The 14,855-nt window shown below is 39.8% G+C and overlaps 2 protein-coding genes across 2 annotated transcripts in view; one reads left to right on the forward strand and one right to left on the reverse strand.

Moving 5' to 3' along the window:
• The window catches only part of LOC110525730 (LIM domain kinase 2), a 37,486-nt gene extending 30,025 nt beyond the window's left edge, over positions 1-7,461 (reverse strand). The window contains exon 1 of the mRNA XM_036979875.2: positions 7,119-7,461. Coding sequence (XP_036835770.1) covers positions 7,119-7,134 — 16 coding nt within the window. The 5' untranslated portion in view covers positions 7,135-7,461. The remainder of the gene's footprint in view (positions 1-7,118) is intronic.
• A 4,921-nt stretch (positions 7,462-12,382) lies between these two features.
• Positions 12,383-14,855, forward strand: part of LOC110525731 (sodium- and chloride-dependent GABA transporter ine) — a 55,214-nt gene continuing 52,741 nt past the window's right edge. Inside the window, exon 1 of the mRNA XM_021606130.3 lies at positions 12,383-13,183. Coding sequence (XP_021461805.1) covers positions 12,943-13,183 — 241 coding nt within the window. The 5' untranslated portion in view covers positions 12,383-12,942. The remainder of the gene's footprint in view (positions 13,184-14,855) is intronic.

Here is a 14,855-nt window from a genome sequence, read left to right on the forward strand (position 1 = left end):
TCTTAAGGAAATAAGAAGATAGGGAAATATCTGCAATTCTGAGTAATTGCAAATACCATGGTTATAGGGGTACTGTTTTTTTTTTTTCTGTGTTTTTCTAATCCACAATGTACAGTGCCTCCAGAAAGTATTCACAGCACTTGACTCTTTCCACATTTTGTTGTGTTAGACAGAATTTAAAATTGATTAAATGTTGATTGTGTCACTGGCCTGCCTACACACACACACACACACAACCCCATAACGTCAAAGTGGAATGATGATTTTAGATTTTTTTTTACAAAGCTGAAATGTCGAGTCAATAAGTATTCAACCCCTTTGCTATGGCAAGCCTAAATAAGTTCAGGAGTAAACATTTGCTTAACAAGTCATAAAAAGTTGCCTGGACTCACTCTTTGTGCAATAATAATGTTTAACATGATTTTTTGTATGACTACCTCATCTCTGTACCCCAAGCATACAATTAAGCTGTATGGTCCCTCATTCAAGCAGTGAATTTCAATAACAAAGGCCAGGGAGGTTTTCCAATGCCTTGCAAAGAAGGGCCCCTATTGGTATATGGGTAAAAATAAAAACGCATACATTGAATATCCCTTTGAGCATGGTGAACTTATTAATTACACTTTGGATGGTGTATCAATACACCCAGTCACTATGAAGATACTGGTGTCCTTCCCAACTCAGTTGCCGGAGAGGAAGGAAACAGTTCAGGGATTTCACCATGAGGCCAATGGTGACTTTAAAACATTTAAAATAGTTTAATGGCTTGATAGGAGAAATCTGATAATGGATCAACAACATTGTAGTTACTCCACAATACTCCACAATACTAACCTAAATGATCATCAACTAGATTCAACCATGGGTCAATTTTTTTCTTGAGCGGATGGTCAGGGGGCTGGAACACAATTACAAATCATTTGTAGACTGGAAATTGACTGCAAGAAGTCCAAACATTTATAATATTTGACATTTATTTTAAAATGTCTTACATTTGTTTACGATCACGTCTCTCTCTTATGCGTGGGAATACTTGGGAACAGAATCCCTAAATTAAAATCACTTGGAGCTGATTTCCTGGTGTTTTTACAGTCTTATGTCCCCCCAAAATAATAAATAAATAAAAAATATGAAAACTTGGGGGGCCAAGTACTACCACAAAATTGGGGGCCAAGTACTACCACAAAATTGGGGAACCCTGCTGCAGAGAATAAAAATATTCCAAAACATGCATCCTGATTTTAATAAAGCGTTGAAGTAAAACTGCAAAAAAATGTGGCAAAGAAATGTACTTTATGTCCTTTAGACAAAGTATTGTGTTTGGGACAAATCCAACGCAACACATCACGGCGCACCACTCTTCATATTTTCAACCATGGTGGTGGTTGCATCATGTTATGGGTATGCTTGTCATCGGCAATGACTACAGTTATTTAGGCTAAAAAGTAATGGAATAGAGCTAAGCACATGCAAATTCACCTTCCAGCAGGACAATAACCTAAAACTCGATGACAAATGTACACTGGAGTTGCTGTTCCTGAGTGGCCTAGTTACAGTTTTGACTTAAATCTGCTTCAATGTCTACGGCAAGGATCAACAACCAACTTGACAGAAATGTAATATTTTTTGTTTTTATAATGTGCAAAATGCTCACAGCTGTAATTGCTGCCAAAGGTTATTCTAACTTGTATATTCAAGGGCGTGAAATCTTATGCAAATTAGATATTTCTGTATTTCATTTTCAATACATTTCTTAAAATAAGTTTTCACTTTCTCATTATGAGGTATTGTCTGTAGATGTGAGAATAAATGTTTTACTTGTTTAAAAAAAAAATGTAGGTAGTAACAACAAAATGTGGAATAAGTCAAGATGTATGTATACTTTCTGCAGGCACTGTACATCACATCAATGGAGTGGAATTGAAGAGTGTGGGCGAACTGTACCTCCGACTACATCGTGTCGCAGTCAGTCGATACTTGCAAAAATGTGAATTCTTAAAACGCTTACCGTGTACCCATGTCTGTCCTATGTAAAAGCGTGCATTTCTTTGTTTGCTGAAATCCGTAGTTTGGGATTCATTTTATGTGATCTGTCAAACTATGCCCCATAACCCATTGTTTTCCAATGGAGTAGGAAGTTACGACTTCAAGCTGGCACTACCACTTGTAGTCTTTACTGAAGACTAATATCTTCAGTAGGTCCTACGATTGAGTGTAGTCTGGCCCAGGGTAGCGAAGGTGAACGGCAAGGCACATGAGCGACGAACTGCCCTTGCCGTCTCTGCCTGGCCGGCTCCCTTCTCTCCACTGGGATTCTCTGCCTCTGACCCGATTACGGGTTACTGGCTTACTAGTGCTCTACCATGCCATCCCTAGGAGGGGTGTGTCACTTGAGTGGGTTGAGTTACAGACGGTTTTGCGCCCCCTTGAGCTTGTGCGGTGGAGGAGATATTTTTGGGCTATACTCAGCCTCTTCTTAGGGCAGTAAATTGGTGGTCTGTTGATATCCCTCTAGTGGTGTGGGAGCTGTGCTTGGAAAAGTGGGTGGAGTTATATCCTGCCCGGTTGGCCTTGTCCGGGGGTATCGTCGGACAGGGCCAATGTCTCCTGAACCACCCGTCTCAGTCTCCAGTATCTATGCTGCAATACTCTATGTCCCGGGGGGCAAGGGTTATTAGTCTGTTACATCTGGTGTAATTCTCCTGTCTTCTTTGGTGTCCTGTATGAATTTAAGTATGCTCCCTAGGATTATGCCTCAGGAATACCTGGCCTGATGACTCCTGGCTGTCCCCAGTCCACTTGGTCGTGCAGCGACTCCAATTTCAACTGTTCTGCCTGCGGCTAGGGAACCCTGACCTGTTCACCGGACATGCTACCTTGTCCCGAACCGGCTGTTTTCGACTCTTTACCGCACCTGCTGTCTCGAACTCTCAATGCTCAGCTATAAAAAGCAAACTGATATTTACTCCTGAGGTACTGACCTGTTGCACCCTCTACAACCACAGTGATTCTTTGACCCTGCTGGTCATCTATGAATGTTTGAACATCTTGATAACAATCTGGCCTTAATGGCCATGTACTCTAATAATCTCCAACCGGCACAGCCAGAAGAGGACTGGCCACCCTTCAGAGCCTGGTTCCTCTCTAGGTTTCTTCCTAGGTTCCTGCCGTTTTAGGGAGATTTTCCTAGCCACCATGCTTCTACATCTGCATTGCTTGCTGTTTGGGGTTTTAGGCTGGGTTTCTGTATAGCATTTTGTGACATCTGCGGATGTAAAAAGGGCTTTATAAATACATTTGATTGATTGATTGATACTTGTACCTGTGCTTGCCCTGATTGTTAGAGTTGTCAGTTGGATTTGACAGAGATCCCAAAAATGGAACCTTGGCAGAGGTTCAGAAAATTATACTTTTATCAAAAACCACAAATTTCATTAAACAAACAAAGGCGTGCCTTTACACTGGACAAACGTTGGTACACGGAAAGAGTTTAAGAATCGTCTGACAGCGACTCGATGTAGTTGGGTGTACAGTTCGCCCAGACTCGTCGCACCTCACCTCCATTGATGTGATGTACATCGTGGAGTTGAGAAACTCCGCTACTGTTTTTGTAGAACATAGGGTGACACAGGCTGTTTACATTATAAAGTTAAGGCTATAAGTGATTCTCAAGTAACAAGGAAAACTTTCAGACAAGCCTGCGTATCATTCTTAAACAAGATATTTAATTGAGCTTTTCCCAAAGTTTTGTTCTCACAAAAGCCTGCACTCACAACGCTTCCATTCCAATAGAGAGCAATAGTAATGCCGTCTTTTTGTAGGCACTAACTCCACCATGGCTCGCTGGCCAAAGCTTATGGGGAAATTAATCAATTTTGGGGGGATAAACGCCGAAAATAAGGTCTGTGGTAAACACAGGCTTAGGAGATCTTATACGTTTTGTTTTAGGAGATAATCATCATCAGCTGAAGTAAAATGTATTTAAAAAAGCATTTATGTAAACAAAACAAGCACATAAAGGCTTCATAAAGGTAATGTTAACTTACTGAAGAGATCTCCTAAGCCTGTGTTAACCTCAGACCTCATTAATTTCCCCCATAGGATTGGCTGAACGAACCAGGAGTAACTCGTTTCCGGTTTTTAGGACTACAAGCTGGGATGAAATCATTACACATATTCTGTTGCAAAGCTTCATCTGTTGCAAAACATTTTGCAACAGAAACCGTTTACGCATTAAAACTTGTTATGGCTGTGTCATCAACAACCGCTGAATAGCATAGCGCTACATACAATAAATATTACTATAAATATTTATATTCATGAAATCACAAGTGCAATATAGGAAAACACAGTTTAGTATTTTGTTAATCCACGTGTAAATCATGTAAATATGCTTTACAGCGAAAGCAATCCAAGCGTTTGTGTAAGTTTATCAATCGCACGATAAAACATTAAGTACACTTAGCATCAGGTAGCTCGGTCACGAAAATCAGAAAAGCAATCAAATTAATTGTTTACCTTTGATGAGCTTCGGATGTTTTCACTCACGAGACTCCCAGTTACACAACAAATGTTCCTTTTGTTCCATAAAGATTATTTTTAGATCCAAAATACCTCTGTCTGTTTGTCGCATTATGTTCAGAAATCCACAGGAAAGAGCAGACACGACAACGCAGACAAATTCCAAATAGTTTCCATAATGTCCACAGAAACATGTCAAACGTTTTTTATAATCAATCCTCAGGTTGTTTTTATAATATATAATCGATAATATATCAACCGCAAATGTCTTTCACAGTAGGCGAGGGAAAAGCAATACCTATCCAAACTCTGTTGCGCGAGCAAAACTCACGTGACCACTTGACGCGATGTTATCGTTCTGGCTCATTTTTCAAAATAAAAGCCTGAAACTATGTCTGAAGACTGTTGACACCTTGAGGAAGTGATAGGAAAAGGAATCTGGTTCATATGCCTTTAAATGGAGCAAAGGGAGGCTATGGAACATGGAGTTTTCAAAATAGAAGCCACTTCCTGCTTTGATTTTCCTCAGGGTTTCGCCTGCAATATCAGTTCTGTTATACTCACAGACAATATTTTGACAGTTTTGGAAACTTTAGAGTGTTTTCTATCCAATACTAATAATAATATGCATATATTAGCAACTGAGACTGAGGATCTGGCCATATACAATGGGCACCTTTTCATCCAAGCTACTCAATACTGCCCCTGTAGCCATAAAAAGTGTTTTATTTATTTTTTTATCGAATTTAGCAGATGCTCTTATCCAGAGCGACTTACAATGGCGCTTGCAACGCCAGGGTTGTGAGTGCATACATTGTCATACTTTTTCATACTGGTCCCCCATGGGAATCAAACCCACAACCCTGGCGTTGCAAGTGCCATGCTCTACCAACCGAGCCACACGGGACCTACTCCAAATGTAAAACGCAAACAAGAGTTTTTATTGGACAAATTCAGGTAAGTCCCTCCCTGTTTCCTCTGTTTGCTTCTTAAAAATGTTTCTGTAATGAATACACCCCTAGCAAGCTCTATGCAAAGAATATGGTGTGAAAACTGGGGGATTTAGAAATGAGTGGGCGTGTTCGAGCAGCTCACTTTTGTCAAGTCGGTGACCTTTCAAAGTATGTTGCATTATGGGGATAAATATTGTCGACTGCATGAACTTTATAACAACCATGTGATCAATGGTCATGAAGTCGACTGCAATTTTCTGCAGTTGCCCCTCACCAGCTGCAATTTGCAGCCATCACCTGCATTGTGGGAGGCAATAACTGTCAACCAATCATTCAAGTGTTTTTGTTTGACCCACGCGAACAGGACGTGACTGAAACAGGAAGCAACTTTGCCGCAATGTATACAGTGTACAAATGATTGATATTTGAGTCCCTCTCTCCCTAATTGATAGTACAATGTACACACATATTTATAGTGTTTGGAGACATTTCAAAATTACAAAGAAAAGATTAATCAACAATGGCAACACTGCCATGTTGCACTGAGCCTTGCTGTTGATAAACCAATCAGTGTCCGACTTTCGGCAGTCACAGATGTACCTACCTCAACTCCACTCCTCGACTTTCATCTGAAGTAGGTTGCTTCCAATTAGGTATATAAAACATGTATTGGCCATTGAGATACTTTGAAGCCACCGGTTGGCAATAATGGCACTCCCCAGTAGGAGCAGTACTCCATAGGAATTATACAGTATTTCAATTAAATGCTTCAAGGACAAATTACATTAATTTAAGTTTTTGTTGTTGACAGTAACATTAGTAATCTCAATTTTTTTTACTTTAAAGTAAAATGTTTACATATTTTGTATTTTTTAGCTCACATAATATCATTTAAAAGTATGCATTATGGTGTCTAATAGAATAAATGTGGCAAAAACAAATGTAGATATTAATAAATGGATTTCTATAGATTCCAAAATATGTTTTACAATGGTGGGGGAGTGCCAAAGTGGAGGCAAGGTGGCTTCAACACAGCGCCCCCATCATTAATTCTAGTGTATATGTAAATGATTGGTTGCTTCAGCTTTACCACTCAAACAAGCCCAATGAATCCAAGAAGCTAAATTCAAGTTTGAGTAAAATCTTATTTCTTCATATTTCAACAGTTTACAGCAGGTATAAAACGTGCAGCAAAATTCTAGCTCCCTCAACAATGCAGTAGCCTACATTAATCAATAACAGAAAAGTACAAAATAACAAGTAAGTATGCACAGTAATAATTGACTATATTTACAAATATAAAGTGGGTAGTGAATTGGACTCGCAGTAGAATACATAGTATAAGTCAACATAATCAGCTGAACTTTGATGGCAGAGTCATTGCCGTAGTTAGAAAGTAACTGTGTATGTCCCGATGATCAGATACATTGCAGCAAGTTCTCATTTGACATAAACACTATCTAGTCGAAAATTGACCAAGTCCAGAAAATAGTGCGTCCCCCCTACTGGATGTAACTTGGGCTTCCCTTTACACACCAAATATTGTTGATATATAACAATATATATTTTTAAATCCACATTGTTATCCACATGTAGGCTAAGCAAATTAACAATTTAATGGGAAAAAAAGTTTAGACCGCTCACCTTCCAGTTCCTCCATATAGCTAATTTCTGTGTGTCGTCGATTTTTTTTCTTCTCAGAAAGTTCTCATCGTGATCCAGCATGAGTTACAATGGGGTGTTTTCATTCTACACATCCAAAAATCTTAAAATCCAGTTCTAGGGAAATTGTCCGCTAAATCCCGTCACATTTTCCACGGAAGGTTAATATCCCAGCTCAGTTTTGCAGTAGCCTAACTTTGTTAGCAGGATAAATGACGTCATGCAGTTTAAATTCCTGAACGGAGACCGGAACGAATCAAACAGCAACACCTGGAACAGGAGAAAATAATTGGAGAGCCCACAGGCCAATATCCACTACTGCACTGAAACGGGAGCACCATCTACTGTCAAAAAGTAGGGATCTCACTTTATTTCTCCACACAGGATAGCTACTATTCTACGGTTTGGTGGAGTGGATACCTGTCAAAAGTTTTAGGACACCTACTCATTCAAGGGGTTCTCTTTATTTTTTATATTTTCTACATTGTAGAAATGATAGTGAAGACATCACAACTATGAAATAACACATATAGAATTATGTAGTAACCAAAAAAAAGTGTTAAACAAATCAAAATAATTTATATTTGAGATTCTTCAAATAGCCACCCTTTGCTTTGATGACAGCTTTGCACACTCTTGGCATTCCCTCAACCCAAGCAAGTCTCTACATGATTCCATATGTGTTATTTCATACAATGTCGAAAATAGTACAAACATAGAAAACCCCTTGAAAGAGTAGGTGTTCTAAAACTTTTGACCAGCAGTATACCTGCGCCCAGCTTTTCATAAGTTATCTTAAGTTAGGCCCTAATCTCTGGATTTCATGACTGGGCAAGGGCGCAGCCATAGGTGGGCCTAGTCACACACACTTGGGAACCAGGCCCAGCCAATCAGAATTAGTTTTTTCCCCCACAAAAGAGCTTTATTACAGACAGAAATATGCCTCAGCTCCCCCTCAGACGATCCCGGAGGTGAAGAAGCTGGATGTGGAGATCCTGGGGCTGTGGTTGTGAGGCAGGTTGGATGCACTGCCAAATTCTCTAAAACGACATAGAGAAACGAACATTCAATTATTTGGCAACAGCTCTGGTGGACATTCCTGCAGTCAGCATGCCAATTGCACACTCCCTCAAAACTTGAGATATCTGTGGTATTGTGTTGTGTGACAAACTGCACATTTTAAAGTGGTATTTTATTATCCCCGGCATAAGGTGCAACTGTGTAATGATCATGCTGTTTAATCAGCTTCTTGATATGCCACACCTGCCTGGTGGATGGATTATCTTGGCAAAGGAGAAATGCTCACTAACAGGGATGTAAACATTTGAGAAAAATAAGCTTTTTATGCATAAAGTACATTTCTGGGATATGTTATTTCAGTTCATGAAACATGGGACCAACACTTTACATGTTGCGTTTATATTTTTGTTCAGTATATCTGGATTTCGCCTATCAGATAGGATTAAAGGCATAGAAATAGAATGAATAGAACAGGAGTCCCCATTCAAGTAAATTATTTGTCCGTTCATTTTTTAATGCATTTATTCCTCTAGATAGACATAACTTTTGAAAAACTGGGCCAAAACACGACTGACACTAGTCAACCAAAATGGTTTCAACCATCACACTGAATACCTTGTAACTCCAAACCAAGCCGCTAGAAGAAGCCATTGTGAGTCTGTGGCACTTTTTGGTAGATCGCTATATGACAATAAAAATCAATCTACCGCTACCCAAGTGATGTTTGTTTCACTTAATTAAGGTCTTATCAACATTTTTATAATGAAACTAGTTCATTTATTATTCAAATCAAAGTTTTGGTCACATACAGTACACAGATTTGCAGATGCTATTTCAGGTGCAGTGAATTGCTTGTGTTTCTAATTGTGTTGTATTACTGAATGAAACTAAGGAGATGCACTCAAACTTTGTGATTTAACTACATTACTTTAGTTGACCGCTTTGAGCAAAACTTGAATATAATCTAACCTATTCTAGAAGCCTGTTGGTTGTGTATGATTTTTATTTATTGTTCACTTGTTTTTCAACAATGTCAGGTACAGGCAGGGATGAATGGGGTAAGACACAGGGTAAGAAATAATTTGAACATCACAGGTATAAATTCCCACTGTGACCATGATAAAATGCAATGTGAATTGTGATGTACTACTGAATGAAACTGAGGAGATGCACTCAGACCAGCCTTTGTGATTTAACTTACGTTAACTACATTACTGTGGTTGGCTGCTTTGAGCAAAACCTGTATCTAATATAACCTATTCTGGGAGCCTAGTGTGTGTATGAACTATGTGGAATAATTTTGGACCATTGGCTTCCCTGAAAACAGGTACTGACAAGAGGAGCAATACGAGTTTGTCAGAGGTCGTCATGCTGATGTTGGCTCTGGTGGTCCACACAATGAAGAAGCAGGTGTCCCGTCCAGTGATGTGGAACTGACCTTCGACCAGTAAAAATCATCTTCACGGAGGCTGTAAGAACCTTTCTCCTCGAAATAGAAATTCTTCGACTTGACTGCCTTCAAATGGTAAGGTCCCTTGCACCATAGGGATACTTGACTTCCACCACGGCTGTGGTGCCCAACAGACCGTCCAGTGAGGCACCCAGGATCCCAGATCTCGTGACCCAAAGCCCTAACTCCTGCACACCCATCCCTGTAGCCATTTGCCTTGAAGCCTCACTGGATGGTCTGGTGCCCTCCTCGTCATTATCTGTGCCCCACTATACAGACACCCCATCCAACGACTGATCTGAGGACCCTTTTTAGCAATGAAGGAGTAACACGCTTGGCCCTAACCACTGCTCCATAATTGCTGGCCGTCAACCTCCCTCTTCTCATGGTGTGCCAGTTGGGGGTTGGTGCGCGGTCCAACTGTTGCCTGCCGTATAGCCTTCTGTGCTCCACCAACAGCGCTATCCCAGCCAGGATGCCTGCATAATCCAGGTGCCCTTGTTTTTAACAATGTCTGGTACAGACAGGGATGACAGAGAGGGTAGCGGTTTTTCTGGTTCAAAGATAATTTGAAGTGTTTGTAAAATGCTCTATGTGAAAAATGAATGGTGGAAAGACGATTGGAACCATTTCCGTGTTTGACCACTAGGTTTTCAAAGCACAACAAATGTTATTTGTCACATAAACATGGTTAGCAGATGTTAATGCTAGTGTAGTGAAATGCTTGTGCTTCTAGTTCCGACCATGCAGTAATATCTAACAAGTAATCTAACAATTTCGCAACACCTACCTTATACACAAGTGTAAAGGAATTCATAAGAATATGTACATACAAATATATGAATGAGCGATGGCCGAACGGCATAGGCAAAATGCAGTAGATGGTATAGAGTACAGTATATACATAGGAGATGAGTAATGTAGGGTATGTAAACATTATATAAAGTGGCATTGTTTAAAGTGGCCAGTGATACATTTATTACATCCAATTTTTAATTATTAAAGTGGCTAGATATTTGAGTCAGTATGTTGGCAGCAGCCACTCAATGTTAGTGATGGCTGTTTAACAGTCTGATGGCCTTGAGATATAAGCTGTTTTTCAGTCTCTCGGTCCCAGCGTTGATGCACCTGTACTGACCTCGCCTTCTGGATGATAGCGGAGTGAACAGGCAGTGGCTCGGGTGGTTGTTGTCCTTGATGATCTTTTTGGCCTTTCTGTGACACCGGGTAGTGTAGGTGTCCTGGAGGGCAGGCAGTTTGCCCTCGGTGATGTGTTGTGCAGACCTCACTATCCTCTGGAGAGCCTACGGTTGTGGGCGGAGCAGTTGCCGTACCAGGCGGTGATACAGCCTGACAGGATGCTCTCGATTGTGCATCTGTAAAAGTTTTATAGGTATTATGACGTGTCCGCTGTGGCGGACTTTAATATTGCTCAGCAGCGACTCAAACTTTGCATATGTTTCTGATTAATAAACAAAGCCATACTGGTGGGTGGTACCAATCAAATAAAACCCAGCCTTCAATTAAACATAGGCGAAAAATTATTTATACGTAATTTCATAAGACACATCATTGGCACAATTTTGCATGAAGCAGGTAGTTCGGTTTTGCCACTTTAAGCCCAAATATATCATACTTTGACTAAAACGCTAACTTATTGACTTACATCATTGTGCAACATCATGGGTAAGCTCTGGCCATCTTTCAACTCGAAAAAGTGGATTTCTAATGTTGTGGGCGTTTAAACTCTCCCAGTTTATATGTCCCACTCTTTCTGAACTCACCCTATATTGAAATCTAAAACCACAAGATCTCTTTGTTTCTGGGCACTACTGATAATTGATTTCCTTAGATATTGAGGCTTGTTCCTCCAAATAAAATTATTAAGAATCGCATCTAAATCCTTTACAAGTCAAGTGATAATGAAAGATAATCAACTAAAAAGGTTTGATTTGAGTGTTTACACAGGCAGCCCAATTCTGATATTTTTTTCCCCTAATTGGTCTTTTGACCAAACACATGCAATCTTTTCACGTCTGCGCTTTTTAGAGATTATCTTATTTGTTAAAAGACCAATTAGTGAAAAAAAATGGGTCTGCCTGTATGAACGCAGCCTTTAAAACAGTGACGTCAGACATCACACCAATGATTTATATTTACACTTGATGATATAAGGGGCACTGTTTTGAAGCCCCTGCGCCTCCATCTTGGCACTCCCTCACTGTCGTAAAACACATTTTGGAGCTATAGAAATGCATTTATTAATGTCTCAATTCGTTTCTGCCACGTTTTATTATATTAAAGACCCCTTAATGCATACTTTTAAATTATATAATGTGAGCTAAACATAAAAATAAAACCTGAAAAAATAGATAAAAACCTTTCCCCTAAAGTATAATTATTAGAGACTACTAATGTTACGGTCGTCCCCACTACAACAAAATAAAAACTGAATATAATTTTGTAAATACATGTGACACTTAATTGAAATACTGTGGAATTTCATTCATTCTTAGGAGGACTGCGCCTACAGGGTAGAGCCAACATGGCCGACCGGTGGCTTCAGAGCCTGTCAATGGCCAATACATAGCATCGGCAATCCAGGGATTATATACATAATTGCGTCACACTCGACTCAAACCAAATATTAACCTTAACCACACTGCTAACTTTATGCCTAACCCTAACCTTAAATTAAGACCATTTTTGTGTTCATTCATATTGACTGCCAATTTGTAGTTTGTGGCTGTGGTAACTAGTGGAAACCCCACAACAAGGGCATCGCTAGGAAACTACGGCACGTAGGGGCGGGTTCCCGATTTTTTTTTATGACAGTACATAAGCAGGTAGAATGAACATTTTTAGGTCAATGTTTCGGTGGGTTCATTGAGGTATAATAAGAACGGGTAGGTTACCGGGAGTTTAGTGCATATTATCCTGCATGTGAATTGATGGTAAATCGGGGCATTAGTTGTGATATGTCAGGCAGTCGTCGAATGAGGTATCATCTGATGCCTACAGTAAGATAGCGCACGTTGTAGGCTAAAGCTAGTATACCAATATAATTGTGTTTCATAAGGGAATTGAGTTGTCCAGATTGTCTGTAGCCTATTTGGTTTAGACATTTTACTCGTGCGCCTATTATATATTTCCTGCTATAGGCTTTGTTCATAATATTCAGTATTATCCTACTGATTTATTCTATTATAAAGGTTCTCGTCACATTTAGCCTATTGATTACGCTGAAACTTCGACTGTTATCTGTTAGTAAGTGGCATAGTAGCCCATAACTTAATTGAAATTGTTGGTGAGAGTCAAGACTATTACACTTTTACAATGGGAGTGGGGTCCGAAAAGACATCATCCACCACCAAGGGAGTCTACAAAGAGGAGACTGATATTGCCTCGAAAGCACCCTTAAACGTGAATGCTATGTTATCAAAGAAAGTGGGGCACGCGACAGCAGAAAGGGCCACCTGGGGTCGCCGCCTTGAGTTCGTCCTCGCGTCAGTGGGGTACGCGGTGGGACTTGGGAACGTGTGGCGCTTTCCATACCTCTGCTACAGGAGCGGTGGAGGTAAGCATGTATATGTGGAAGTATACATCCAGAAAGATTTTTCGGTTTGTTTAATTTAGAAACGAGTGTAATTACTGAGCACAGTCACATGAAGTTTGCAATCCTGTTTGTTGCATTTTTTTTTATTGCAACATACACATGATAAGTGCAGTAAAATGTGTTGTTGTCAGCCATAGTAGTATAGAACCCCTGGAGCAAATTACGGTTAAGTGCCTTGCTCAAGGGCACATCAACAGACTTTTCACTTTGTAGGCTCGGGGCTTTCAAACTGGCGACCTTTTGGTTACTGGACCAACATTCTAACTGCTAGTCTACCTGCCAACAGGTATGATCAATCTGTGATGTAGCCTACATAAACTTTACTTGTGGTGTATGTGCCTTTTGGTTGAACAATAGCCTTACTAATTAAAAAAGGAGAAGCCTTTTCACACTGCAATAACAAGGTTGCTTTCAGAATAAAGATAATGTGTTCATTTATGTTAGATGTTTGTTTCTTGAAGATGTATGACATTTTGCTTACTTGCTGATTTTAATCTTACTTGCTGATTTTAATCTTACTTGCATGCCTTTTATAGAATATAGGAAGGATTGAGCCAAATGATGCCATATGGATTCTGTTTTTAATAAAATGTTGAAACTTGGATCTCAGGGATTCTGTCTGCCACATCCTCTGAAATACACCACAAAGGAAGACTTTCAGGTTGAGATTAACGTCAAGATGTTATGAATATAAACTGGACTTCTTGAAGGAGCCAGGAGCCACACCACTAGTTTCGCTGGGACTGTCTTGGAGTGGGCTAAGTGGGGAGGGGGAAACTGAAAACAAGCTGTTATTGGCAGAGGTTTTGAACTCTTGTTTGTATTGTTCTATTAAGGAATTATCACGAGGCAGGCAAAAACTCTATCCCAAACTCTATCTTTTCGAACAGCTCTTACACTAAAATTATATGATCATTTTCACAGTGGTATTCAAACCACATAGGTGGAAATATATATATATCATAGGAAAATTACATTTTTGACTGCACTGGTCCTTTATTGTTGCATCATCATCATCATGACTTTGCATTGCCTTGGCTTACAGCACCGCTGAGATCTAGGCATGTGTGACTCGGAAAAACATCAGACCTTCCCAAACAACAGACATGGATGATTATGTGTTCTGTTGTATTTCCTCGTTAGACTTGCCTAGTTAAATACAGGTTAAATAAAATAAATACAAATAGTTTACTTCTTCTCCTGTTTTGCCACGGACCTCACTGTATAACAGAAATGTGCTACCTTGACAGATACCATCACACTGGTTTGCTCAGGCACTTAGAAGGCACTCAATTCATCTGGCATTCATTCACATCCCTGGTTTATGTAGCAGACATAAATTGGATTTATAATCTCGTGGGGGAATTGCCTCTTGGTCTAATGGTCAAGATGTATGTTTCTCCTGTGAGGAACCAGGGTTCAAATCCTGTCTGTGACAACTACAATAAGGGGTCTGCATCTCATTCCCTCACCCAAGAGCTTAAAACAAGTATAAGGACATTTCTAGTTGTAGTTTAGGGAATTAAGACTGTCTTGATTTTATTACAGTAAGACACACCATGTGTTGCCTATTCATCCTCCTTGGTGTTAAGCTATCTGTCATGGTAATTACCATATATGACCGTTTCCTGGG

This window comes from Oncorhynchus mykiss, chromosome 6, assembly GCF_057628025.1.
Source record: "Oncorhynchus mykiss isolate SJ-2025 chromosome 6, ASM5762802v1, whole genome shotgun sequence".
In the NCBI taxonomy this organism is placed as follows: domain Eukaryota; kingdom Metazoa; phylum Chordata; class Actinopteri; order Salmoniformes; family Salmonidae; genus Oncorhynchus; species Oncorhynchus mykiss.